This window comes from Manihot esculenta, chromosome 11, assembly GCF_001659605.2.
Source record: "Manihot esculenta cultivar AM560-2 chromosome 11, M.esculenta_v8, whole genome shotgun sequence".
NCBI lineage: Eukaryota > Viridiplantae > Streptophyta > Magnoliopsida > Malpighiales > Euphorbiaceae > Manihot > Manihot esculenta.
Genome location: NC_035171.2, coordinates 848558 through 873851, shown reverse-complemented (window position 1 = coordinate 873851; position 25294 = coordinate 848558). Strand labels below are relative to the sequence as shown.

Below are 25294 nucleotides of genomic sequence, written 5' to 3'. Positions count from 1 at the left end.
TACATCATGTCCACAACTATACTATACAAACATACATCACATACCATATCATCCTTAATCTTTACATCATTAACATATACATCAAACTTCTTCGATACATATACATGCCACATACTACTCTATCAAAACCTAGCTATGCTATTACAGCCAAACACGGCAATCCATGCTTAACCTCTGCTCTCCCATAGCTCACTCTGCTGAACTCTGGCCCTGCAAAACTGGGGTTAAGGGAATGGGATGAGCTATAAAGCCCAGTGAGTAGAAACACTGAAAAACAGTTCATTACATACACTCGGTCATGAAATGCATCACAACACAACTAGTCCATATCTTGGATTAGACATGACCTCAAAACTCCCTCGACGGGCTATTGATGTCGCCTTGGTCCAATCCGCATAAACAATGATAATGCAATGCACCATCTTCGTGATTCTAATGCAATCACCCTAATACATATCATGGCATCCATGATGCATGAACTATGCTCACACATTCTGTTATTTTATTATAAAATATTATGTTTAGTTCTACTCACCTCTGCTCCTCTTGCAGAAACTGTACTGACTCTGCAACTGCTAATCCTGACGACCTCCCTGAACTGTCGGGTCCACTCCTACACAAATGGACTCGAATGAGGTGTCAAACAATGCTAACATAACTCTAACACAACTCCCTACACACCTTCCCAAAAACCCCCTAAAAGATCCTAGAACAATCATGCAAAGCATGCAAAAGAAGGCTGGGCAGGACACGTTCGGCGGCAGGTTCGGCGGCCGAATGTCCTCTCCAGAGACGAAACTCGCCTACTTTCGGCGGCCGAATCTCCTCTTTCGGCGGCCGAAGCCTTCGGGGGTAAGGTTCGGGGGCCAAACCATACTCCAGAGACGAAAGTCTCCAACCTTCGGCGGCACCTTCGGCGGCCGAACCTCCCCTCCAGAGACGAAAGTCCAATCCTTCGGGGGCAGGTTGAGGCAGCCGAAACCACCTCCTCACCACGTTCGGCGGCCGAACCTTCTTTCGGCGGCCGAAGCTGGGTTCTCCAGTTAGGCAGAACCTAGCTCACCTCATGCACAACTTCCCCCAAACCTCACTCAACATGCATCTCAACACACATAACAAGCATATACTCAAATATATGCACAAAGGGGTCCAAAACTTCCTAAAAACCCCAACAAACAACACCCATAACACAGAAACATACTCATGCATAAAAACCCTCAAAAACCTCCTTGTACACCTCACCATGCAACTCTTCCCTTTCCCTCCATAAAACTTGCTTAAAACACTAGAAAACATAAGGATCAACACTTACCTCTTGGCTGGTGTGATCCTAGCTTCAAAACATGGAGAAACCAAGCTCCTCAAGCTTCAAGCTCCACAACTTCCTCTTTTTACTCAAAACCTTCAAAACCAAGTGAAAACTCATAAAAACCTTGAAAGCTTTGAGGCAACATCATAAAAACATCCAAGGAGACCCTAAACCCCACCTTGCCCACAAAGAGAGCTTCCAGCACCCTCCATGGCTAGTCAACGGGGCTTAAATAGGTGGCCAACCGCCCTTCCTTCGGCTGCCGAAACTGCATGCAAAACCATGCAACGTTCGGCGGCCTAACGTGAAGTTTCGGAAGCCGAACCTATCGCACTTTCGGCGGCCGAACATGACCTTCGGCGGCCGAACCTGCATTCTGCCTCCTTGGTCTTTTCTCTTCAAAACTCATTTCCTTGCCTTTCAAAACCGGAAAACACTTAAAACATAACCTTGCTAAAACCTTGTAAAACCTTTAGTGTCCCGTGCAATGCCCCGCAAAACGAATCCGACATCCGAGATTCCACCTGACGGTAGGATTTCCGATGCCTGAACGAGCCGGGTATTACAATCTACCCCCCTTATAACAACATTCGTCCCCGAATGTTCAAAACAAAACAAACCAATAACAGGCAAATAAAGCCTAACACTTCTCTTTAACAAGAGAATTTCTGAAACTCTACTTTCCTGATCTGAGTCCATACTCCAGACTTAGTATCCTAATCTTTTTCTGAACTCCACAGCATCTTAACTAAACTAATCTCTTTGTGAAACTCTCACTCTTTCGTTCGACACCAATCTGTACTCCTAATCCTTACCCGCCTTTCTTCTTCTTTCTCTTTCTTAAACTAACTTCATCTTTAACTCTCAACAGGCTATGAGAACAGCTAGTAGATCATCAACCTGAACTAGGAATACTAATCTGTAACAATCAAAACTTAAGGAATCATCCTTCGTTTCCCACAACAACACTGGAAACATTCCAGGGTGAAGTACTAAGTCAGATAAAACCTTATCTACCCCAACTTTCCACTATTCTACTAACTCTTAGCTCTCTCTGCAGGTGCCATTCTGTAGGAAAAGGAAAGAAAGAATTGGTTCTGCGTCCAGATACCATTTTCACTCCCATCGTAAATTTCCTAACAGATGGTAAGCTTGACAGTATGCTAGTACCCACTAGCAATGGCATTGAGGCTGAGTCCCTATCCTGACAAACTTATTCACAAGAGCTAAAACAACCCTCTGAGAACCTTTCCTGACTAACTGTGAGCCTGTAGGGCTGACATCAACTTCTAGGCACCTCTACTATACTCTAAGCCCAGAAGTCATCAAACCCATCCTACCAACAGCGCACAACAACAAGGAAAGCGAAACACTGGGGTCTAACACAAACAGCATACACATCCGAATACTTACAAACGAACGTACCTAACGTCGCCGTATTCGATGTGTTAGCCTCCTAGAAAGTCAGGATGAAGATCCACGCTAAAGCTCATGGAACTTCTCTAGGAAACGTCCTAAAGAAAAGACTGACCCTTTTCTCTGCCTCAACTACCACCTACTCTCAGACTGGCTCTAACCTCTTTCTGAACTTCTTCTTACTCTTATGTATTCTTTTCTGCTCGATCTTACTTACTTTTATCACATATATCACAGATAACCAACTGATATCCTACTATAGTTCACACAAACACATATCAAATCACTCAATCATGAGCATACCTGGCACAGAGGTGTCAGATGTGTCAGCCTCTCCTCTTTGCCTATCAGCCTGAGCTGCTCTATCTGTATCTGCTCCCTGCGACTGCACCAACTGGGGCGCAAAAGGACACTCACGCATCACATGTCCTTCCTGTCCACACCTCAAACATTTTGCTCTGCCTCTACCAGAACTTGCACCAACATCATAACCTAGACTCTTATTTTTCTTTGACCGTCTCAAGCCTCTAACCTTTTTCTTCATGGTTCTCCCCCACATCACTCCTTTCGCGGTAGCTGTACTCCAAGTGGAGGGTTCATTCTCTCCTATCCTAGAGTCCTTGGTTTGAGCATCCTCTAAAACCTCTTCATTCAAATTCACCTGTATACCTACATCCTTTCTTTGCACATCTCCTCCTGTCTCTCTCCTGTTTCCTGCCATTCTTCCTAGATCTATTCCTTCTCTAATTTCCTCAAAAGACTCTTCAGACGGATCTGATTCCACAAGGTAACCAGCATCACTCATCTTAGCTCTCCTGAAGAACAACACACAAGAAACAATCATTAGCACACATAGAGGTCATATGAAAACACATGAACCTACAAACTGTATACATGCATACACAGTACAATATTTATGCACATGCATATAGTCATGGCATATCACATCATCTTATCCTAGTGGACATGAGTTTACTTATTGTGCTTGCCTTCCTAGAACATCTAAACCAACCTCTTTCCGATGTGGGATATCTCGCATCCTTGAACAAAAATGCTCAACACACCGTACTTAAGAGGACCTATGCTCTGATACCATCTGTAACAGCCCGGACACCGATACCCCTCTGTAACGGCTCCAAACTGCTCGGCGCTAGGATCCAGATCGGCTTAAGGCCGCCTAGACCCGTAGCAAGCCTGCTACTGAACTCTGGGTACCTGCTCAATCCCATACATGATCCAACAACTGGAAAACTTTTCTGAAAGACTACCAGACTTAACTTAAAAACCACTCAGATATACTAATCTGAAATAGCCCTTAGGGCTATCTGTAATACACCAGTGACACGTTACCAAGTAACCTCCATGCACTATGCGTTGTGTCATAGAACCCACTCTGTAAAGGTCAGCATATCATAAGTTACCTTGGCTACCATAGAGTCACAGGAATCAAACCTGGTCTTCTCTATTGGCCTCTCTATGGATCACAGGAATCAAACCTGGTCTTTCCTCCGCACTGGTCTTGGGTCAAAGGAAGTAATCCCTGTCTTCCCTCCCTCACAGTTATAATTCACTGGGTTTTCGAAACACAACATTTAGTAAGCCTGGTTTGACTCATTTCTCATCAAGAAACTAAAAACAGGATACATGCATATACAAGGGATTCAGCACACACTGGGCAAAGCACAACTCCTCATTATACTCTATCTCTTTACCACAAGCTCTTTCCATGCATAACCTGTATACACAGTATATCCATACATCATGTCCACAACTATACTATACAAACATACATCACATACCATATCATCCTTAATCTTTACATCATTAACATATACATCAAACTTCTTCGATACATATACATGCCACATACTACTCTATCAAAACCTAGCTATGCTATTACAGCCAAACACGGCAATCCATGCTTAACCTCTGCTCTCCCATAGCTCACTCTGCTGAACTCTGGCCCTGCAAAACTGGGGTTAAGGGAATGGGATGAGCTATAAAGCCCAGTGAGTAGAAACACTGAAAAACAGTTCATTACATACACTCGGTCATGAAATGCATCACAACACAACTAGTCCATATCTTGGATTAGACATGACCTCAAAACTCCCTCGACGGGCTATTGATGTCGCCTTGGTCCAATCCGCATAAACAATGATAATGCAATGCACCATCTTCGTGATTCTAATGCAATCACCCTAATACATATTATGGCATCCATGATGCATGAACTATGCTCACACATTCTGTTATTTTATTATAAAATATTATGTTTAGTTCTACTCACCTCTGCTCCTCTTGCAGAAACTGTACTGACTCTGCAACTGCTAATCCTGACGACCTCCCTGAACTGTCGGGTCCACTCCTACACAAATGGACTCGAATGAGGTGTCAAACAATGCTAACATAACTCTAACACAACTCCCTACACACCTTCCCAAAAACCCCCTAAAAGATCCTAGAACAATCATGCAAAGCATGCAAAAGAAGGCTGGGCAGGACACGTTCGGCGGCAGGTTCGGCGGCCGAATGTCCTCTCCAGAGACGAAACTCGCCTACTTTCGGCGGCCGAATCTCCTCTTTCGGCGGCCGAAGCCTTCGGGGGTAAGGTTCGGGGGCCAAACCATACTCCAGAGACGAAAGTCTCCAACCTTCGGCGGCACCTTCGGCGGCCGAACCTCCCCTCCAGAGACGAAAGTCCAATCCTTCGGGGGCAGGTTGAGGCAGCCGAAACCACCTCCTCACCACGTTCGGCGGCCGAACCTTCTTTCGGCGGCCGAAGCTGGGTTCTCCAGTTAGGCAGAACCTAGCTCACCTCATGCACAACTTCCCCCAAACCTCACTCAACATGCATCTCAACACACATAACAAGCATATACTCAAATATATGCACAAAGGGGTCCAAAACTTCCTAAAAACCCCAACAAACAACACCCATAACACAGAAACATACTCATGCATAAAAACCCTCAAAAACCTCCTTGTACACCTCACCATGCAACTCTTCCCTTTCCCTCCATAAAACTTGCTTAAAACACTAGAAAACATAAGGATCAACACTTACCTCTTGGCTGGTGTGATCCTAGCTTCAAAACATGGAGAAACCAAGCTCCTCAAGCTTCAAGCTCCACAACTTCCTCTTTTTACTCAAAACCTTCAAAACCAAGTGAAAACTCATAAAAACCTTGAAAGCTTTGAGGCAACATCATAAAAACATCCAAGGAGACCCTAAACCCCACCTTGCCCACAAAGAGAGCTTCCAGCACCCTCCATGGCTAGTCAACGGGGCTTAAATAGGTGGCCAACCGCCCTTCCTTCGGCTGCCGAAACTGCATGCAAAACCATGCAACGTTCGGCGGCCTAACGTGAAGTTTCGGAAGCCGAACCTATCGCACTTTCGGCGGCCGAACATGACCTTCGGCGGCCGAACCTGCATTCTGCCTCCTTGGTCTTTTCTCTTCAAAACTCATTTCCTTGCCTTTCAAAACCGGAAAACACTTAAAACATAACCTTGCTAAAACCTTGTAAAACCTTTAGTGTCCCGTGCAATGCCCCGCAAAACGAATCCGACATCCGAGATTCCACCTGACGGTAGGATTTCCGATGCCTGAACGAGCCGGGTATTACATAACCTCTATTGTGAGAAATTATAGTCAAGCTCGACAAGTTCAACAACTTCAACAAGCACATGCATTTGAAGGATTCTATGGACAGCCAAGACATAATCCCTACCTTGACACATACAATACAGGTTGGGGAGACAATCTGAGCTATGGCTATGCTAGGACAGACCACTACCATGACTACCAAAGAGATCTGCAATACAATCCATGTTGGGGGGACAATCCGAATTATGGCTATGCAAGGGCTGACTACTACCAAAACTATCAAGCCCAAGCAACACCTCAAAACTCCAATATGGAACTTGAAGAGATGGTAAGGAAATTGGAAATTTCTGGAAAAATTCTCCAACAGAAAGTGGATCAAGCGGTCAACTCAATGAACGCGCACATATTAAGAAGAGAGGAAGAGCTTCAAGATCTATGGGACGATGACGAGGAAACAGACCAAGCTGCTGAGTCTGCGGCACAAATCACCACTGCAGAACCTGCTACTGTCCAAAAATCAGCACCAACCGAAGCTCCTGCTGCAAAAACAACACCTGCTGTCCAAAAATCAGCAACCTCAGAAATTGCCCCCACTGAACCAGAAGTTGCTGCACTTGCTGAAACTGCCAAAATTACACCAGAAATTACAGAATTTGCTGCTGTCCAAGTTGCTGAAAATAGAGACAGCAACTGCTGTCAAACTGCCACAACCACTGCTGCCCGCAAATCAGCACCAGCCGAAGTACCTGGTACATCCCCTGCTGCTGTCCATAAACCAGCAACTGCTGGAAGTGCCCCAACTGAACCAAAATCTGCTGAAATTTCTGAAACAAACCAGCCCCCTGGACAATCCAGCACAACCAGATTGCTAGCACAGGTAAGTTGTTGTTTGCCCTCCCAAACTGAGATAAATCCAAGGCAAAATGCTAGTGCCATCACATTGAGGATTGAAAAGGAATTGCAAGACAATAGGGCTGAAAAATTGCAAAAACAGGCCATGGAAGAAATTCTGCCAGAAAGTGATCAGGGCAGTGATTTGCCCAATTCACTAGTAGAAACTGACCCGATCGCTGGGCAAACTGAGCTGTCCAGCAGTGATTTGCCCAAATCACCAGAGAAGGCAGAGAGTGATCTGCCCAAATCAACAGACCAGGCAGAATCCAGTCAAAGGCAGAAACAGGAACTTATGGAGAAATTCAAGGTACCTCCTCCCTTCCCAAAGAGATTTGCAAGATCCCAAAAGGAGAAAGAGGAAAAAGAGATATTGGAAAAAGAGATATTGGAGACACTTCGCAAAGTGGAAATCAACATACCCCTACTTGATGCTATCAAACAAATACCAAGGTATGCTAAATTTCTCAAAGAGCTATGCACCAATAGGAGGAAACTTGCTGAACATAAAAAGGTAAGTGTGGGGGAGTGTGTTTCAGCTGTAATCCAAAGGAAACTTCCAACCAAATGCAAGGATAGAGGGATGTTCGCGGTTTCATGCAAGATAAGCAATGTGGGAATAAAGAAGGCCATATGTGACCTTAGAGCTTCAATAAATGTATTAGAAATGTTTCAGTGAAAACTCTCCACCATTCGAGTAACATTCAGAAAATATTCAAGTAATATCGAGAAAAGAAATTAAAAAAAAGCGAAAAGACAAAAAACAAAATAGAAAAGGAGAAAAGAAGAGCACTTAATTTTTAAAAAATATATATTTTTTGTCTTGTCAAGGACTTTATGAAAGAGTATCAAAATTTACCTAACATATTTTGAAATTTGGCATTTTTTAATTAAAATATTATTATAAATTTTATATGTTATATATGACCCTATATATCAATTCATTTTTTTTAATTTTTATCATTTAATGAGTTTTAAGTAATAAAGATTATTTTTTAAACTACTTTTGAGTTAAATCTTTGCAATTTCATATATATCTACTCCCACACTCTCTTTACAAATACTTTGACAATAATTTATAAAGAAACGGTTTATAATAAGCTAATTAATCTAAATAATTTAAACATTTTGATCAAGTTTATATCCTAACCTTTTAATTTTGAATAATTAAACTAGACTATTAAGATTTGTTATGATTTTACACAAATTAATTTTGATTAAAATTTGAGATTGTCATCCTATTGTGCATTTTATTATTTTTTTAATTTATTAGTTAAAATAATTGAAACGTTTTTATGGATTCACGTTTATATATAATCTTTTTAATTTGTTGAACAAAATAATCTAAATTTTTTAAAAAATTCATATTTATATTCTAATCTTTCAATATTTACAAAAACAATTATCAAGACAATTAGAAAATCAGTGATCGCATTCTTAATTAGGCACCAACAGATAAGAAAAAACTAAATTAGTGAGGGCTTTTTTTGCAATTTTGACGATAACGGATAGTATAGGATCTAAACGAATAAAAATAAAAATAAAAATAAAAATAAAATAATAATAATAATGAGTAAGAGAAGTTAGTTTAAAAAAATAATTAGGAAAAGAAAAATAATTATTTTCTTCTCTAAACTAATCTCACTTGCCTATTACTTATTTCTTTATTAGCACTATATTTATTATATTCCATCATTTCCTTACCATTAGAGCCGCAAAGAAATTCGCTAACCAATTTAATTTTTTTTACTACACCGATACCTTAATTAAAATGTTGTCATTGACATTTTGTGTGTTTTGATAATTAGATTTTCAGATTTGAATATTAGAATTTAGATGTAAATTTATGAAAAGTTTGGTTTATTTTGTAAAATAAATAAAAAAAGTAGAATATAAATATAAAATTATAAAGAAATTTTGGATTATTTTGTTAAAAAATTAAAAATATCATTAATTAAAAAATAAAAAAAAGTCACAAGACATTTTTTAATTTTTAAAAAGTTGTAGGGGTTATTTTCGAAACAATGAAGGTAGAAGGCTTTTGGGCTTTCAACGGTTTTTGGACAACTGTGGAGCAATGGAAGCTGAGCTATGGAGAACATATTATGCTTTAGTATTAGCATGGGATTGAGGGTGGAAGCTGAGCTATGGAGAACATATTATGCTTTAGTATTAACATGGGATTGAGGGTACAAGAAGATTGAAGTTCAAACGGATTCTCAACTCACGTTAGATTTACTTGCAGGTAGAGATGCATGAGCTTTTAAAGTTGCGAATTTGGTGAGGAATTGCTGTGATCTTATCAATAGAAGCTGAGAAGTCAAGATAGTAAAAATTTACAGGAAAGCAAATGCGGTAGTGGATCGTTTGACTAATTTAACCATTGATGATAATTTTAATTTAAAAATTTATCAATGGCCTCCTGTTACTATTAAATTTTTACTGGATGCTGATAGGTTTGAATTTTCTTTACTTAGATTAATAAAATAAGTGCTCTATTCCTTTTTTTTTCTAAAAAAAAAAAATTATAAATTTAATTTAACGATCCAAAATTAAAAATTTAAAATATAAACGTGAGTTGAGTAAAACATTTGAATTATTTTGATTAATTATACGCTTTATAATAACTTTAATATATTGTCATTCTTTTTTAATTTTCCAACAAATAAATACCAATAATTGAATATCATATAAATGCACCGGAAATAATAATATCTGAAAGTAAAATTAAAAAAAAAATACTTCCTTTATTTTCTATAGTGGTCAAATAAATTAAAATTAAAAATTCATACATAAATTGGATGGAGGGAGTGTATGGTTTTTCTTATATTGATCCAATTTATTACTATAAATTTAAATTTAAAATACGAGATATATAGTGGGATTTATTTATTAAACTCATGTATCCCGTATTTAATTATATCTGATGATCTTTCTCGATAAATCTTCACTCGATCTACGTGATGAAATAAATGGTGCATGTTTAAAATAAGTAAGTTCAGTTAAAAATTTTAATGTCAATGTTTTAAAATTGACATGAAAAACATCAATAAATACAAAACACATAACATTAAAGTTAATTACCTTTCTTTTGTCAGATTCTGACAAAGAATATGGTTAGTTCTGGTCCATTGTGCACATCAGGATTCATCATATAATATGTCTCTGAATCCTTTGATCCGATTACACGTTCAAAATTTGATCTCATGTACATCAGTTCACCGTCTGAATTATCTGTTTCGTCGTCTGGTATCACCCCAGCCCCCATTGATATCACATGCAAGATTTGCATTACAATCAAATCTTCATCTGTTGGCTCTCTCTTCAGCCCATATCCTGATTTTCTGCCATTACAATACATTGTCCATATAGTTTCATCTACGATCTTGGTCTTCTCGCTTGGCTTCTTTTCGCATTCCAGGGCAATCCTCACCAGCCCCAATCCCATATCTTGGAGGAGTTTTCCAGTGGGTATTGTGAGTTCAAGCAATAAAATAGGAAGAGATCTAGGATTTTCTTGGATGGCAAGGTTTATCCTAGCTTTACGGTGGCCAAATAAGGTCCCGGTCATGCGTGTCCCACCATGGATGTGCCCGTCGTGGAGGCGGCTTCCGTCGAGTGATACAGGAATCTTGCAAGTCGGCGTAATGATAGGAAAAGACCGGAAAACAGCTCGAAAACGGCGGAGTAGCTTGGCAGACTTAGAAGGGCTTTTCTTGTTGGTTGGTTGTTGGAGGGAGATCGCAGGCCGAGTAGGAGACCGTGGTGATCTTGGAGGCGAGGGCTCAGAGTTGGGTGATAAGGGAGTGTGTTCCGGCAAGGAATGGGATGGTGAGGCACTTGCCATGGCACGTAGATGGTGAGAAGGAGGTGGGATTAGTGAAGCCGAGGAGGTGGTAGTGAAGTTAGATAAATAAGAAGAAGAGATGATAAGAGAGTAGAGGCATGCACGTTGAGGTTTGGTGAGGCAGATAGTAATGAAAGTCGATATTGTTATGTGAATTAGTAGTAACTTATGATTAAGTATTTGTTTAGTTAGCCAAATATAGATAAGAGAAAGAGTTAAGCTTAGTTTAATTTCTTGGCTCAGGGATCCATTAAAATCCAATAAAATAGGTCAAATTGAAGATCCGGTTTCTCTGTTCAACATTTGACAGCACATTTGCCCTTTTCGGCTGTGCCTACTCTTTCATTTTGTTAAAGAAGAACTAGTACAGTTTCGTCTAATTGACCTCTAACTGGGAAAGTTTACCTTTTTTCTTTTCTTTTGCAGGAATCAGGATCCTTTTATTCTAATAAACAGAACTGTTATTAATTTATTCTGTTGTCTAGTTTATAAATAATCATTGACATACTGCAGGTGAACATTGCAATTGAAGAATTTAAAATTGCAAGTATCAAAGTAACAAATCAAACCCGAGAAGCAATTTGACACCATTTTACTGAAGCTTCAAGCTTGTAGTTTTCATTCTTTTATCCTATAACTTACAATCAGAAGCAGTGAAACACCAGTCTATCTCATAATTAATTATTTGGTCTCAGAAGCAGTGATCAGCAAAGCTAGATTTTCAATTACATAGAGAAATAATAATAAAGTGGTTTTGGGTATCTTTCAAAATTGAGCCAAGTGAAGGCAGCAAGTCCTCTAACCTAGGCAGCATGTATGTATACCCATCAGTATAACATTAAAAAATGAAACACACTGCAGAAAAGTTGTCAAGATTTATTTTTTTATTGACCCAGTACATAGTTTGTTTCATTCTAAAAACCAGCATCCCCACAACTTTCTCATAAATATCGTCACATGATATGTAGATCTTGAATTGCCCTCATTTGCGGGTATCCTTGACAGAGGATTTGGAACCCCAGCAGCCATTACTAGAGAAAATTGGATGGTGAGGAAGATTATGGATTTGCGGTTGATTTGAACTGTAGTTGCATGGTCAGGTTGCACTGAGACATTCTTGTTTACAACTTGCTAATGATGAATGGGAAAATTATGTAACATTGAACTCAGTCTTGTTGAACATGGGATTTGCAAGGGCTCTGTCAATGGTGTTGGTTTCCAATTCCACTGGTTTCTTTCCTCCAAGCCTAAATATAAAGTGTACATCTTAATCAATGCATAATGCAACAAGGACTTGATTCTTGATACTCATAAAGAATCCTAATCAAACACAGCCAATGCATATGGAACATCAAAACCACCTTACGATATTGCATTCAAGCAATCACATTCACAGCCTTGAAGTGCAAACCAGACAACAAGGTAGAAAAACAGATAAATAAATGCAAAATAATATGCAAGTACCTCATTTTGTCTTCTTGGCCTGCCCATGGTGGCGTTTCCATGAAAAGTACATTTCGGTTCTGTGTCATCACATGTTGGCTTGAGTTACTGGCCAGATGGTAAAAGGCATCGCGAAAGCAAATTCGGGAGTTATCTGTCAACTGAACATATTAAAATGCAAGCTATATCAATATTTGCCAGTTGCTTATAAAGTAAACAATCATCTTAGGATGTTATACTGCTATTTAATTTACCTGTGCCACCACCGTTGCTAGCTCCTGTAAAACAAACTCTTCAGGAGATGTTTCCGCATCCACATGCTTGCTCCTCTGTTTATGCTCAGAAGGGACCGAGACTTTGATCAGCGGTGCCTGGACAAAAATAAAGCAACTCAAAACCCAAAGTCCAATGGCTATCAACACCTCATTCATGCATGAAGTACAAGGACGGGAATGTCTGTGAATCTGTCCTGAATGAAAAAATATGGCCTATTCTCACAGCAGCTATGTGTACTGAATTGGTGAAAAAACTCACCTTTAATAATGGACAATTCTTTTGCTCTGAATTGGAAGGAATAAACAGTGGAGCAGCAGGAATTTTGCCTCCCTCTGGATCCATTGATGGTGAAAATGCATGTGTTTTGAGATACTTAGAGCTTCCCAAGCTATATGCATCTAAAATTGAGTCTGTCAAGATAATATCATCTCCTACCATGCAATTTAGCAATTCAGTCTCAAAGCAAAATGACTTGTGAAGATTTTCAGTCCCAGGAGTATCTTCCACTAATGAACTCCTGCATTGATGGCCAGAAAAAAAAGTGAAAGATGAGAAAGGCACCATCAGTTGGATTGAACAGTGTAAAACATGTAACGAGTAGGAAAAATATTAGGCATCCCATGGATCTTGAATGGCTCTAATTCGTCAAATGAAGCATTAAAAACGTATAGAGATTGTAATATGATAAAGGTCTAACAAAGAAATTTGGGTGCCTTCACCTCAATACATGGAATATATATATATATAAGATCCACTTGTAGAATATTTTCTCAATATACATCTGCAATTTTTGTGATGATGGCAGCCAAGTTCCATCATTGACGCAATCTCAGCAATGGAATAATTATACCATGCATGAAAAAATATTGAACTCAATTTCCATGGGATGACTGGTCATGGCGCTAACAAGCTGAAGCACTTCTGACGCTACACAATTTCCTACAGGCATTAAATCAAGTATCTTAATATCCTAGAATTAGCTTGTACAAGAATAGGTCATCCATATGTTCGAATCCTGCAAGCCCATCAAGCTGGTAATCCAGCTGGTCGCGGAGAAGAGCAGTTTGCTGAAGAGACTCTTCTGAAAATCCTTCCCCTATCCCTGAACTTGACTGATCTTTATCATTGGTGTAACTTTCCACCACAACTTCATTAACAAGATGAAAGTTGAGTTCTTCCTGAGTCAATTTTGAATCAATAACAAAGCATTCATGAAGAAACTCAAAACTTTCCGGTTCACTCATTTCCCATTTTGGCCAACTTTCTGGTGAAGGGAACCTATCAGATATTTCTTGCCCCATTGGAACAACAAATTCGTCAGTGCTGCTCCCAAAACACCAGTCCATAGTAAATAACCTGAGATTGAAAAAAAAAAAAGAAGTATATGAAAAACAGAACCAATCTCCCCGTTTATTGCCATAAAAATTCAAACCGTCAGTCTATATGAAATGACCAAATTGGTAAACCACATAAAATGATATGACTTCCTTTAACCCTATCTCAAAAGCTAGCTCACAGGAAGGTTTGTAAACATGTTCATATAACACTCAAGAACATCCTCTAGAATCAATTTGGGATTCATTTAAGTATAAACTTTCAGTAATATGGATGTTCGTATATCACGAACCAAAACTTCCCATACAGACTGTATAAAAGCATCAATATAGAACAACTTCGAATGCTAATTCAGGAACCACAAACCAAATATTCAAACTTGTTAGCAATAAATGAAAATCAAGAAGCAAGAATTAGATTTGCCAGCACAAATCTTCAGCATGGTAGATGATGAAAAGTGAATAAATCAACACACCTGGCTGAGCTGGTAAATTGATTCGGAAAATGAAGAGGACCCAGAAGCTGAAACAGAGAAATGAAACCCAGAAAAAAGATGGCAATAATAACAATGTGTTCCTGTTTTCCAACGGAGGTTAGCAAGCAAGTGCAGCTTTAGCTGTATATCAGTGGTGACTCAGTTTTCCAGGTCTTTTTATAGAATTATTTATTTATTTATTTTTATTTTAAAAAATAATATATTATAAAAAAATTATTATTTATTCTTTATATTTTAAATAAAATTATTAATTTTAAAAAATATATTAAAATATTTTTAAAAAGTCTAATAATTATTTTTTTTAATTTTAATGATTAAGTATTTTATATTTCAATTTTTATAATTTAAAAAAATTTATTAATTAATCATAATTTTATAAAAAAATTTACAAATTAACCTATCCATATTGAATATATTTTATTTTTTAAAAAATATTTAACAAATGATCAAAAATATTTTATATATTTTTTAAAATTAAAAATTAATTAATGAATTTTTTTATAATATAAAAATTAAATAATAAATTTCCCTGTGTCACGTCCTGAGAAAAGTGTCGAAGCCAAGCAACTTGCACAGCAAAACAAAATGTGTTTTTGCAAAATAGAGAAAGCCTAGTTGGCGTGCGTTTGTGGCTGAGAACTAGCGCTTGTAGTTGTGGTGGAGATCAGATAGTTGGATTCTAAACATTGTGTTTGGACATGAGGACATGGGAGGGGAAAGAAACCAATGTGTGCAAAATAAATATGGATCGTCACTTTTCTCATTTTGGTAACTCAAAGGAAAATATCTATGGAGGATAATAATAGTTAAAAGGTAAATTACACCTTAATTTTTAAATTTTAATATAATTAATAAATTAATTTATATATTTTTTAAATTAAATATTTAAATTTTTTTATAATTAATATATCTAAATAAAATATTTTTTCATTCATTTTTATTATTAAAAATATAAAAATATTTTTATTAAACTATATGTTAATCTTTAAATTTTAATATAATTAAATTAATTCATATATTTTTAAAATTAAATATTTAAATAACTCTATAATTAATTTATTTAAATTTTATTTTTTTTCATTTATTTTTTTTATTAAAAATATAAAAATATTTTTATAGCCTCATTTTTAAATTAAAATATTAAAAAAATTAGAATTTCATTTATTTTCTCTTATTTATTAATATTTAAATATTTTAATTCTTTATTTTTCATTTAAAAAAACACTAAATTCTTATTAACTTATATCTAAATTATTATGTTTAACTAAATTTTAATACTTTTTGTTATTTAATTTTCATTTATCAAAATACTCCACTGATAATTTTAAAATTTTCAAAAAAGACTCACAATTTCTGTGATTTTCAAGTTGTGTCAAATAATTTTTAAATAGTTTATAGATTTTTATAAAAAATATTTTAAAAAGAAATTATATTTTTAGAAATTTAATTATCAATTAACTTTGAACTAATATTTATAATGGATAAAATAATTATAATTTTCAATGGCTTGCATATAGAGAAATTTAATAATTTAATTTTAAAAATATAAAAACTAATATATTAATTATATTAAAACTCAGCGACTAAAATGTAGTTTACGTAATATAAAATATTTCACCCACGTTAACAAAAATTTAAGTATTTATAACGATATTTTTAGGTATTTAAAATATTTATTATCTTTTTAATTTGTTAATTAACGGAATTATAAACGTAAAAAATTTTATTTTGACAGATTAATTATAAAATATTTAAACATTTAATTTTAAAAATATAAAATTTAATACGTTAATCACATTAAAATTTAAAAACTAAAATATAATTTATCCTAATAATTAATTATTACCCTTGTTATCATTTTTTCAAAAGAGGGGGAAAATGAAAGAATACTGAAAACATAAAAATTAAATTATTGCCCTCTAGTTTTTCAATTTCAAATTTGTTCATCTTAAAATGGAGGTTGAAACTTCATCAAGTGATACAGTGTGTATTATTTGAATTGGTTAGTGCTTACAGCTATTTCTCTTAACTCCTACCTTGCAAGTTGTCTTTTTAATTCAAATTAGAGAGAGAAAATCTTCTTGTTTTTCTTCTTTTCTTTTTGAGGAGCTCGTCTTCATCGGTGTTGACCACTGGCTTCCCCTATCTTTCTTGAGCAGGGAAGGCTCTCCTCTTCTTCGGCCGGGTTGCGGATTTTCCTCTCCCCTCCGAATGGGGTGTATATATTTGTTTTTGTTTAGTTGGTATTTTACAGCATAACTTTATTGTTGAGGACTTTGGCTTTATGGCTGCAACTTTATTATGTTTTTCCTTTCATATTGTGTTTGGAGGTTTCATTTTCCTTTAGAGGTTGAGGCTGAATAGGTTTTGTAGCTACATTTGGGTTATTGTTCGCCGAAGATTGGTTCGAAAATGGCTCACTGTGAAAGTGTGAATGGGTTGCCTCAGTGCACATCATCATCATCTGTCTTTCTAGGTCTGTTTGAAGTCTCCTCAGCCTTGAGATGTTTGGCTGAAGATCCTCAATGGTTTGCATGTGCTTTTTCCTTCATCTTCTCCTCTTCTTTCTCTGCTGCGGTGGTTTGTTTGAGCTTTGATAGGTTCTTCCTTTCCTTCATTAGTGCTTCAGTAAACTTTTTAGGTCTTATATAGGATATTACAGTGAGATTTCATCTTCTTCAACTTTAAGGCGTTGTAGAAACTCAAGTGGCTGGAAGTTTCAATGGAGGAGCGACTCTGACAGTAGCAATCTCGAATTTTTAAGATTTCAAATATTTGGACTATATTTATTTTTCTTTTCCTTTGTATTTGAATCTCTTTTATTTACTTAATTTCTTTGATGTAATTATGTCTGGATTTATTTTTAAAATTTTAATGAAATTTGTCATGAAAAAAAAAATTCTCACAGCAGTTATGAAATAATTATTTTTATATTAATTATAAGTAATATTATTTAATGGATTTCATAATATTATTATATAATTTGTCTAGATTTATTATATGAAATATAATTACACAATAAGGATAAATTGATATTTTAATTATTTTCTTTCTTTTCATTTCTTTTCCAAACAAAGGAAAATTTTCCACCTATCTAAATACAAAAAATAAAATAAATGAAGGAAAATAAAACTTATTTTTTTCCTATTTATTTTCCATTCCCATATATTATCCAAATAAAGTGTAAATTTCTAATTTAATTTAAAAATATATTTTTAAAATTTAGAATACTTTTTAAAAATTAATAAATAAATACTATTTTATAAAATCATTTTTGAATCTTTATTTTTATTAATATACTTAATTTTTTAAATTACTATTAAATAACAAAAAATATTCTTTAAAAAATATTTTTCATGTAATTTTTTTTTTACAAATAAATTATTTTTTAAATAACAAACGGATATTAAAACTAAAATTATTTGGAGCCGCAACCGGTGTTAAAATTTGAAGAAAAATTTGAAAAAAAATTATATTTTAATTTTTTAACTTAATTAATAACATCAATTTTTATATTTTTAAAATTTAAATTAATAATATAATCTCAGAAAATAATAATAAAAAATTACATTAGGAGACGGGCCTTAAGCCCATAATGAGGCCAATCTATGGATCATTCTAAGCCCATATTGGGATAACCTTGCCAATTCTTACCAAAAAAAAAAAAATAATAATTTAAAATCCAAACCAATAATTTCTCCGCAGACGAAAGGCAAAATCTTTCTTTTTTCGGGGGCTAAAAGTGTATATTTTTTTCCCAGAAACAAACGGGCAGGTACGAATTATTTCACGATGATTTCTGCTTCTATATTTTGTTGGCAATCTAGGGTTTAAGTCGCTGTCATAATTTCATTTTACTGAATAAATGAAAAGCAAGTTTTTGAAATAGTATATAGGTAGGGTTTCTTGTTCGCGGCCATGGTCTTGCATAAATTGGTTTATCTTGTCATATTAATGGCTTCGGCTGGTTCTGGTGTTCTTCTATCTACAGCTTGAGTTTTCAAATTACTGAAGATGTTTAAGAACACATTTCAGTCTGGATTTTTGTCCATCTTATACAGCCTTGGGTATGTTCTTAATTTTGGTTTTATGTGTGTAATCAGGCTTTCGGGTTATAGATGTGAAATTTATTTACTCTGTATTTTGGTTCTGTAGGAGCAAACCTTTACAGATATGGGATAAAGAAGGTAAGTAGCGAGCTATTTGTAAATATTTTGAATTCTAAAGCCACTTTCCTCCCTTTGTTTAATTTTGGAATTTTTCCTCCGCTTTTGGATGCGAGTTATCGCTCTTGCTTCGATGCTTCTCTTAGGAAATTGTCATGTTTGTTTCTTGTTTTGTTTTATGTGCGATTGTTGGTCCAAAGGGTTGTTGCTGATTTATTGTAGAAATGCTTTGCCAAGCGGCAGTGCCCTAAACAAATTTATGTTATATGGTTCATATTGTAGGTCTAACTGGAACGATATATGTTTTGGTTTTGACCCACTTGTTAACTGCAGTCTTCTTCCTCCCATGGGAGGACTGCTTGAGCATTTATAGTTTTGGTATTGAATGAGATCGTAGAAACAAATAGGTTGACTGTATAATAATTTAGCTGCACCTAACTGTTGCAGAATCAAGAGAATGTACAATAACTCAATAAGAAATGATTTGCATCAAACTAAGTGACTTTCATAGACGCTAGTCACTTAAGTGGATATGGCCTATGAAAGATTTTTTATGTTTTAACCAACTGAAATTATTTGCAAAATTAACTTGGTACTTAAATCAAATGACCTTAAAAATGACAAAAGGAAAAAAAAATCCTAGTCTCGCATCTAAATTGCAACTAAATAGCTACAGTTTTTGCAAGGGAAGTTTTATATCTACTGTAGAGCAAAATTTGGTGTTAGAGGCAAATGAAGTATCTAGTTATTTGTTTTAGCTGTTGTAGACATATTGATGTCTTTGCTGAACTGAATGTTGTTTCCCGTTGCCTTTGAGTTTCTTGCAGTTTCAAATGGTCATGTAAAACGACCACATGATGAAGACATACAATCTAATGTGCTTGAAATTATTGGATCAAATATCCAGTCTACATACATCACATGCCCAGTGGATCCTGCTGCAACTCTTGGTATAAAACTACCATTTTTGGTTATGATTGTGAAGAACTTGAAGAAATATTTCACTTTTGAAATTCAAGTGCTGGATGATAAGAATGTCAGGAGGCGTTTCCGAGCTTCTAACTTTCAAGTGTGTAAGTTTGCCTATGGTTGTGATGTAGCATTTTCTAATGCCCTTTGATTTATTTTCCATCATTCATCCTCAGAGAAAAATGTTGGTTGAGTGTGGTAGCCTTGTTTATTATAGTGTATTGAAATTTGTTCTTCCAGCAATTTCAGTGATTATGAATGCATTTTTTATGAAAATAAATATTGAACTGAAGAGGGTATTTGACCTAAACAATAGACTGGGATGCTGGAAATGTGAAGTTTATCGTGTGGCCAACTAATATTGTCTAATCATATAGTTTTCACTTGTGTGGGTGTTGAAATTTGGTTCCTTTCATGTTATACTGGTGTTAAAAGATTACTTGCTTTAGAATGGAAGGATGGAGTTGGGTCCATATATGCCATCCAAAGCATTCTATTTGTGGAGCTCAAAGCTAACATGAAAATAACTTTTGCAATCCACATGCATTTAAATATAGACATTATGGTTGATGTTTTACCATTTGAATGTTGTAGGCCATCACTCGAGTGAAGCCATACATCTGTACCATGCCACTGAAGATGGATGAGGGCTGGAATCAAATCCAGTTGAACTTGGCTGATTTTACCAGGAGGGCCTATGGAACAAATTATGTGGAAACCTTACGAGTTCAGGTTCATGCTAATTGCCGTCTAAGGAGAATATATTTCTCTGACCGCCTCTACTCAGAAGAGGAACTCCCTCCTGAATTTAAGCTCTACCTTCCAATGCAGGTATGGATTGCCTTGCATCATTTTATTGCCCATAAAATGGATTTTTGTAGTTTCTTTGTGTTTATCACTCGCTCTTTTATTTGTTTCATTGCAGAAAGCATGAGAAGTTCCAGGCTTCAGAATCGCCAATTCTAAATGAGCTGGAGCTGGAGGAGTTCTCTTGTTTTATTATGCTTTATCTGTCAACTTGTTCTGCCTTAGTTTTCCTGTGTTTGATATTATTAGGAGAGGTCCTAAATTCCAGAAGTGATCAAGCAGCAAATAGCCCATTATGTTTTGGGTGGCTTCTCTCGTAAGGAATTAGAATTTTGTATTACAGTAACAACTATTTGAATAATTTATAAATTCTCATGATTTAGTGCAATGACTTTGTTTATCTTTACTTGGCTGTTAACACCGTTGGTAGGCCTTGTAGGAACAGGATATCTACAATTGAGCTAAAATAACCTGTTAAGATGCCTAGATTCATAAGCTAGCATCTATCAGAAACGATGGTATGCTTAAAAGGCTGCAGCAGAGTTAGCAGTGTCTGAGAGACAATATAGATATCTTGTTTCTTTAACTGCCATGTTTATTATTTGTGTGTTGTTCCCAATCTATTCAGTCGAGAGCCAGTGGCTTGCTATAAGTTGCTTTTGAATTGATGAGGGCCGTCTTTTCTCATTCTCTTTTATTGGCTTGCAAATTTATAGACTCTTCTGTCAGTGGCAAGTTTTCCAATGAGTATGTTGATTGGTCAGCAACGCACGACAAAGGGATCCTTAGGTGGTCATCTGCCTCGGAAAATTATGTATACAATTAATTGTTGATTGTGCTGGATCAAGTCTCTTAACATCAGGCAGGAGGTTTGTACCTCTGAAATCCGTGACATGAGTCGAAAGTTGCATAATGTGTCATGGCTTGATAAGATGTTGTGGATTGTATTTGATATCGTTTGAAATCTTTTGATTATTGGACTAGAGAGATTTATTTGCAAAATAAGAGAGGGAGATGGTTGGTATTTATTTGGAAACCACTGTGTCATTAATACTATCAAGAATGTTGAGTGAAATGAGAAAGAGAAATGTTAAGATGGTAGCATTGGATTTAGGATGCCTCGACCAGTCTCATATGCATTTTAGAATGACCTAATTAATAAAGGCGAAGATTGAATCACTATCAAGTCATCAGTTATAAGTCAATGAAACTCAGTAAAAAAAATCTATTTTCATCCCAAAAAGCATGAGCCATATTAATATTCTAAGTAGAAAAATAATTATATAGTGAACAGTTAAGCATATCAGTAATTCTATCAGCAATTTGATACGATAACAAGCGAATAGATAGTTAATATGTATACTATTTGGGCTTTTTTTTTTTTTCAAAAAAAATATATGCTGATGAGTTTTTAATGGGACTTGTTAATTAAGCAGGTGTTATCTTTTAGCCATGTGTTCACAGGTTAGTTGTCTACACTTGATATAGATTGCATATTATGTAAATTTACTTATAGTACAATGTAGATTTACTTACAATAGCAGTGTTGTGAGAATGAGTTAGAAAACTTTATAGAATAGCTAGCCTACATAGATTGGCAAATTCATGGAAATTAATGATATATATAGATGAAGCTGTGTATTCAATTTTGCTTTTATATATATATATTTAAAATATCTTTTAATAAAAAGATGTGTATTGAGCAAGTTTCGGCAAGGTGAAAAACATTATTCTGTAAAAAGTTATTTGGTGTTAAATTTGTATATTTCTTTTTTTAATAAAATTATTTGTTTAATTTGTACATAAAATTACCATTCCAAATTGATGGGTGCAGTGGAAAATGTAGCCTGAGATATATCATTAATTTTTTAATCATATTAATAAATAAGTTCTAAATTCATAAAATTTAGAAAATTTTAGTAAAATATTTTTTATATTTTAATATGGGTGTTATGTATACTTTTGTCTAATAAGTAATTTCATTTCTCTAATGCAATAATTTTTTTACATGGATATTTAAATAAAATTAATAAGTATATCGAAATAATAATATTAATTTCTTTTTTTTTTAAAATATCGAAATAATAATATTAATTTCTTTTTTTTTTAAAAAAAAAACAAAAAATTCAAAAGGGTAAACCAGTCGAGTCGAGTTTTAAAAAGTTCAAACTTGGTCCATTAAATTTTTTTTGAGATTGAACCGAATTCGAATTTTAGTTATTTCGAACTCGAACCGAATATTAAAAAGTTTAAATTTGAATTTGACTCATTTAGCAAACGAATTTAGACGAGTTGAGTTTTTATCGAGTTTAGTCTTAAATAGTTGACGAATAATTCAATTTATTAAATGAGTTTTAGTTTAAAATTAATAAATTTAAAATTAAAATAATTTTAAATAAATAAATATATTTATAAATTAGTTCATACATTTATAAAAATAAATTTTAAAATTTTTAAATTTATAAATTTTAACGATCCAAATATATACAAGTTTAATAGTATAACTAAATTATATAGAGCTGAATTTTAAAAAATTTAAATTTAGCTTAAAAAAGTATATACAAAATTTGAGTTTATTTCTGTTATAATAATAATTTCAGTTTATTTAACGAGACTGTTTATGAATCTATTCGCGAGTTTACTCATGAACTCAGAAACGAGACAAACTAACAAGTTTTAATGAGTCAAACTCACGAGTCTTAACGACCCGAATACTATATAGTTTAAGTTTTAAACGAACCTAAAAATTAAATTTAAATTTGGTTCATTTAAAAATTGAATCGAATTCAATTGAATTTTTATCAAATCGAATCTCGAATAGCTACTAACGATTTAATTCATTTAGACAGTAGTTTATATTATTATTATTATTGAAACTAGTAAAGTATTATTTATTTTAATGCTTGAAGATGATGGGAATAAAATTAACATACATGTGTCAGGAGGAAAAAGAAAATGATTGTTCATAGTTACAAAACGAGGAGTAAAATTTATTAAATAAATAAATTTAATAGAATCACAAAAGCAAAAAGAAAAACTATTACCATTGAGATTTTTTTTAAAATTAACTTTAAGTTATTTTATGGGTTAAATAGAGTTTATTGTTTATTTTTTTACATTAAATTAAATTAAATTATGCAATAATTGATAAATTAAATAAAACAAAAAAAATGATAATAGAAATTATTTTTAAAAAAATATAAATTCTTATTTAGTAAGAATAATTAAAATTATTAAGAAATTTAAATTAACATATAATAAATAAAAAATTAAGATTCACAAATAAATTTAAAGATAAATTCTACTTTAATCTTTGAATATACAAATATAATCTCCACAAATAAATTCGATATTAATTAAGGGAGAGAACTCTAATTTAAATAATTTTAAAATATAAAAATTAAGTGCTTAAATTAAAAATAATAGAAATTATTCATTAATTATGTTAAAATTCAAAATTTAAAATATAATTTATCATAAATTTAAAGTCGATAACATAATATATATATATATACGTACATCTGCTTTAACACAGCCTATTTCCACTCAGTTTTTGATCTTTCGTTTCTTGCTTGCAACTTAAAGCAGCCTATTTCCACTCAGTTTTTTATCTTTCGTTTCTTGCTTGCAACTATTCAGCGATGGAGGACTTCGGCTGCGGGCTTGCATGCCCTCCTATGGACGAAGTAGGAATTCTAGGAATTGATCTGCAGATTCATTTTGATCTTTCACCTGAGAAATTCTTTGAATGTGTCCAAGAAGGTAAGTTCTCTAGTTTTTTAATCTTTATGGACTCAATCTTTCATTCTTTCACGGATTTCTGAATGAGGGGATTGATATAATGCAGTAAATGAGCCGCCGCGGCCTCTGCCTTCTAGGCCAGCACAACCACAACCAAAGCCGCAGCGGATCTATGGCAAAGGAAAGGAGATGAAGATATTGAAGTCTGTATATGGAGTCGACACTGTCACAGATAATAAAAAAGACACAAAGAACTCCACTTCAAGATTTGATCAGTCTCTTGATGATTTAAGATTTCGGTGGGTTCATGATGAAGCCTATTTGGAGACGAAGTTAAAGGAAAGCGGACGAAAAATTCACGCACGGAATCAAGAAGAAGGTACTTATTTTTACTAATTTTTAAATTTCTATCCTTTTTTTTTTTTTTTAATGTTCTAATGGTGGGTTTCTTGATGAACAGAGAAAAATCAGAGAAAGATTCAGATAATCGACATTGTGGATTTGCCAAAAGAAACCAAGAAAAAGTTAGGAGTCTCCAAACAGAAACTCCATCGTCTCGCCACTAGCAGAGCAGCTGGACAACCAAACTCATTGAAGATGAATCGAAGGAGGCGCATGGAAGAGGGTGCGTGGATATGGAGTTCTTTTCTATTTTCTTTCATTACGTGGACGTGGAGTTGAAATTTCTAATTTATATGGAAATAACAGTGAAGAAAAAATGGAGGAAAACAACCCATTAGCAAGGTTGATGATTACTTGATGGATATTGGGGAGCAGAGAGCAAATTATGTAAACATTATTGCCAACAATAGTGAAAAAGATGCAGCAGCTCCGTGGACGTAGGCACAAAATTGCCGAACCACGTAAAATTTTGCGTGTCTTTCTCCATTTCTCTGCTTTTTAATTTTCTGCGAGTTATATTCTTGATTCGATCCACCAAGTACAAACCCAAAACCGGCCTGTTTCAAAACCTGCAGGTCTATGAAC

The 25294-nt window shown here is 34.6% G+C and overlaps 4 protein-coding genes across 6 annotated transcripts; 2 read left to right on the top strand and 2 right to left on the bottom strand.

Moving 5' to 3' along the window:
• Positions 1–10071: 10071 nt before the first annotated feature.
• On the bottom strand, positions 10072–11499 carry LOC110625523 (protein MIZU-KUSSEI 1). Its single transcript, XM_021771147.2, has one exon. It carries the CDS (start codon positions 11072–11074, stop codon positions 10322–10324), a length of 753 nt encoding a protein of 250 aa, XP_021626839.1. The 5' UTR covers positions 11075–11499; the 3' UTR covers positions 10072–10321.
• Positions 11500–11723: 224 nt separating this feature from the next.
• Positions 11724–14739, bottom strand: LOC110626045 (protein LNK3). Of its 2 annotated transcripts, none has more exons than XM_021771779.2 (6): positions 14604–14739; positions 13781–14149; positions 13052–13310; positions 12772–12888; positions 12539–12678; positions 11724–12321 (listed from the first exon to the last, which is right to left on the bottom strand). In XM_021771779.2, exons 2-6 carry the CDS (start codon positions 14137–14139, stop codon positions 12225–12227), a joined length of 972 nt encoding a protein of 323 aa, XP_021627471.1. In that variant the 5' UTR covers positions 14140–14149; positions 14604–14739; the 3' UTR covers positions 11724–12224. The 2 variants fall into 2 exon arrangements, 1 of the variants encoding a protein (XP_021627471.1); XR_002489650.2 differs by having other exon boundaries at positions 12178–12321; positions 12539–12671.
• Positions 14740–18268: 3529 nt separating this feature from the next.
• Positions 18269–20972, top strand: LOC110625540 (cilia- and flagella-associated protein 20). 2 transcript variants are annotated; one of them, XM_021771167.2, is made up of 6 exons: positions 18269–18399; positions 18616–18691; positions 18780–18811; positions 19618–19859; positions 20354–20590; positions 20685–20972. In XM_021771167.2, exons 2-6 carry the CDS (start codon positions 18639–18641, stop codon positions 20691–20693), a joined length of 573 nt encoding a protein of 190 aa, XP_021626859.1. In that variant the 5' UTR covers positions 18269–18399; positions 18616–18638; the 3' UTR covers positions 20694–20972. The 2 variants fall into 2 exon arrangements, with proteins under 2 accessions (XP_021626859.1, XP_043817406.1); XM_043961471.1 differs by lacking the exon at positions 18269–18399 and adding an exon at positions 18437–18520.
• A 3188-nt stretch (positions 20973–24160) lies between these two features.
• On the top strand, positions 24161–25268 carry LOC110625865. The gene is made up of 3 exons (XM_021771544.2): positions 24161–24328; positions 24414–24686; positions 24768–25268. Exons 1-3 carry the CDS (start codon positions 24208–24210, stop codon positions 24986–24988), a joined length of 615 nt encoding a protein of 204 aa, XP_021627236.1. The 5' UTR covers positions 24161–24207; the 3' UTR covers positions 24989–25268.
• Positions 25269–25294: the final 26 nt, after the last annotated feature.

Bases quoted from the DNA above. Each gene is read 5' to 3' on its own strand.
- LOC110625865 (XM_021771544.2), top strand. From the start codon at position 24,208: ATGGAGGACTTCGGCTGCGGGCTTGCATGCCCTCCTATGGACGAAGTA. The intron at 24,329-24,413 runs GTAAGTTCTCTA...GATATAATGCAG, and splicing joins CTTTGAATGTGTCCAAGAAG to TAAATGAGCCGCCGCGGCCT. The intron at 24,687-24,767 runs GTACTTATTTTT...CTTGATGAACAG, and splicing joins CGCACGGAATCAAGAAGAAG to AGAAAAATCAGAGAAAGATT.
- LOC110625540 (XM_021771167.2), top strand. From the start codon at position 18,639: ATGTTTAAGAACACATTTCAGTCTGGATTTTTGTCCATCTTATACAGC. The intron at 18,692-18,779 runs GTATGTTCTTAA...TTGGTTCTGTAG, and splicing joins TCCATCTTATACAGCCTTGG to GAGCAAACCTTTACAGATAT. The intron at 19,860-20,353 runs GTGTGTAAGTTT...TGAATGTTGTAG, and splicing joins TCCGAGCTTCTAACTTTCAA to GCCATCACTCGAGTGAAGCC.
- LOC110625523 (XM_021771147.2), bottom strand. From the start codon at position 11,074: ATGGCAAGTGCCTCACCATCCCATTCCTTGCCGGAACACACTCCCTTA.
- LOC110626045 (XM_021771779.2), bottom strand. From the start codon at position 14,139: ATGGACTGGTGTTTTGGGAGCAGCACTGACGAATTTGTTGTTCCAATG. The intron at 13,311-13,780 runs GTACAAGCTAAT...CCATCAATGCAG, and splicing joins CATATGGATGACCTATTCTT to GAGTTCATTAGTGGAAGATA. The intron at 12,679-12,771 runs GTAAATTAAATA...TAATATGTTCAG, and splicing joins TAGCAACGGTGGTGGCACAG to TTGACAGATAACTCCCGAAT.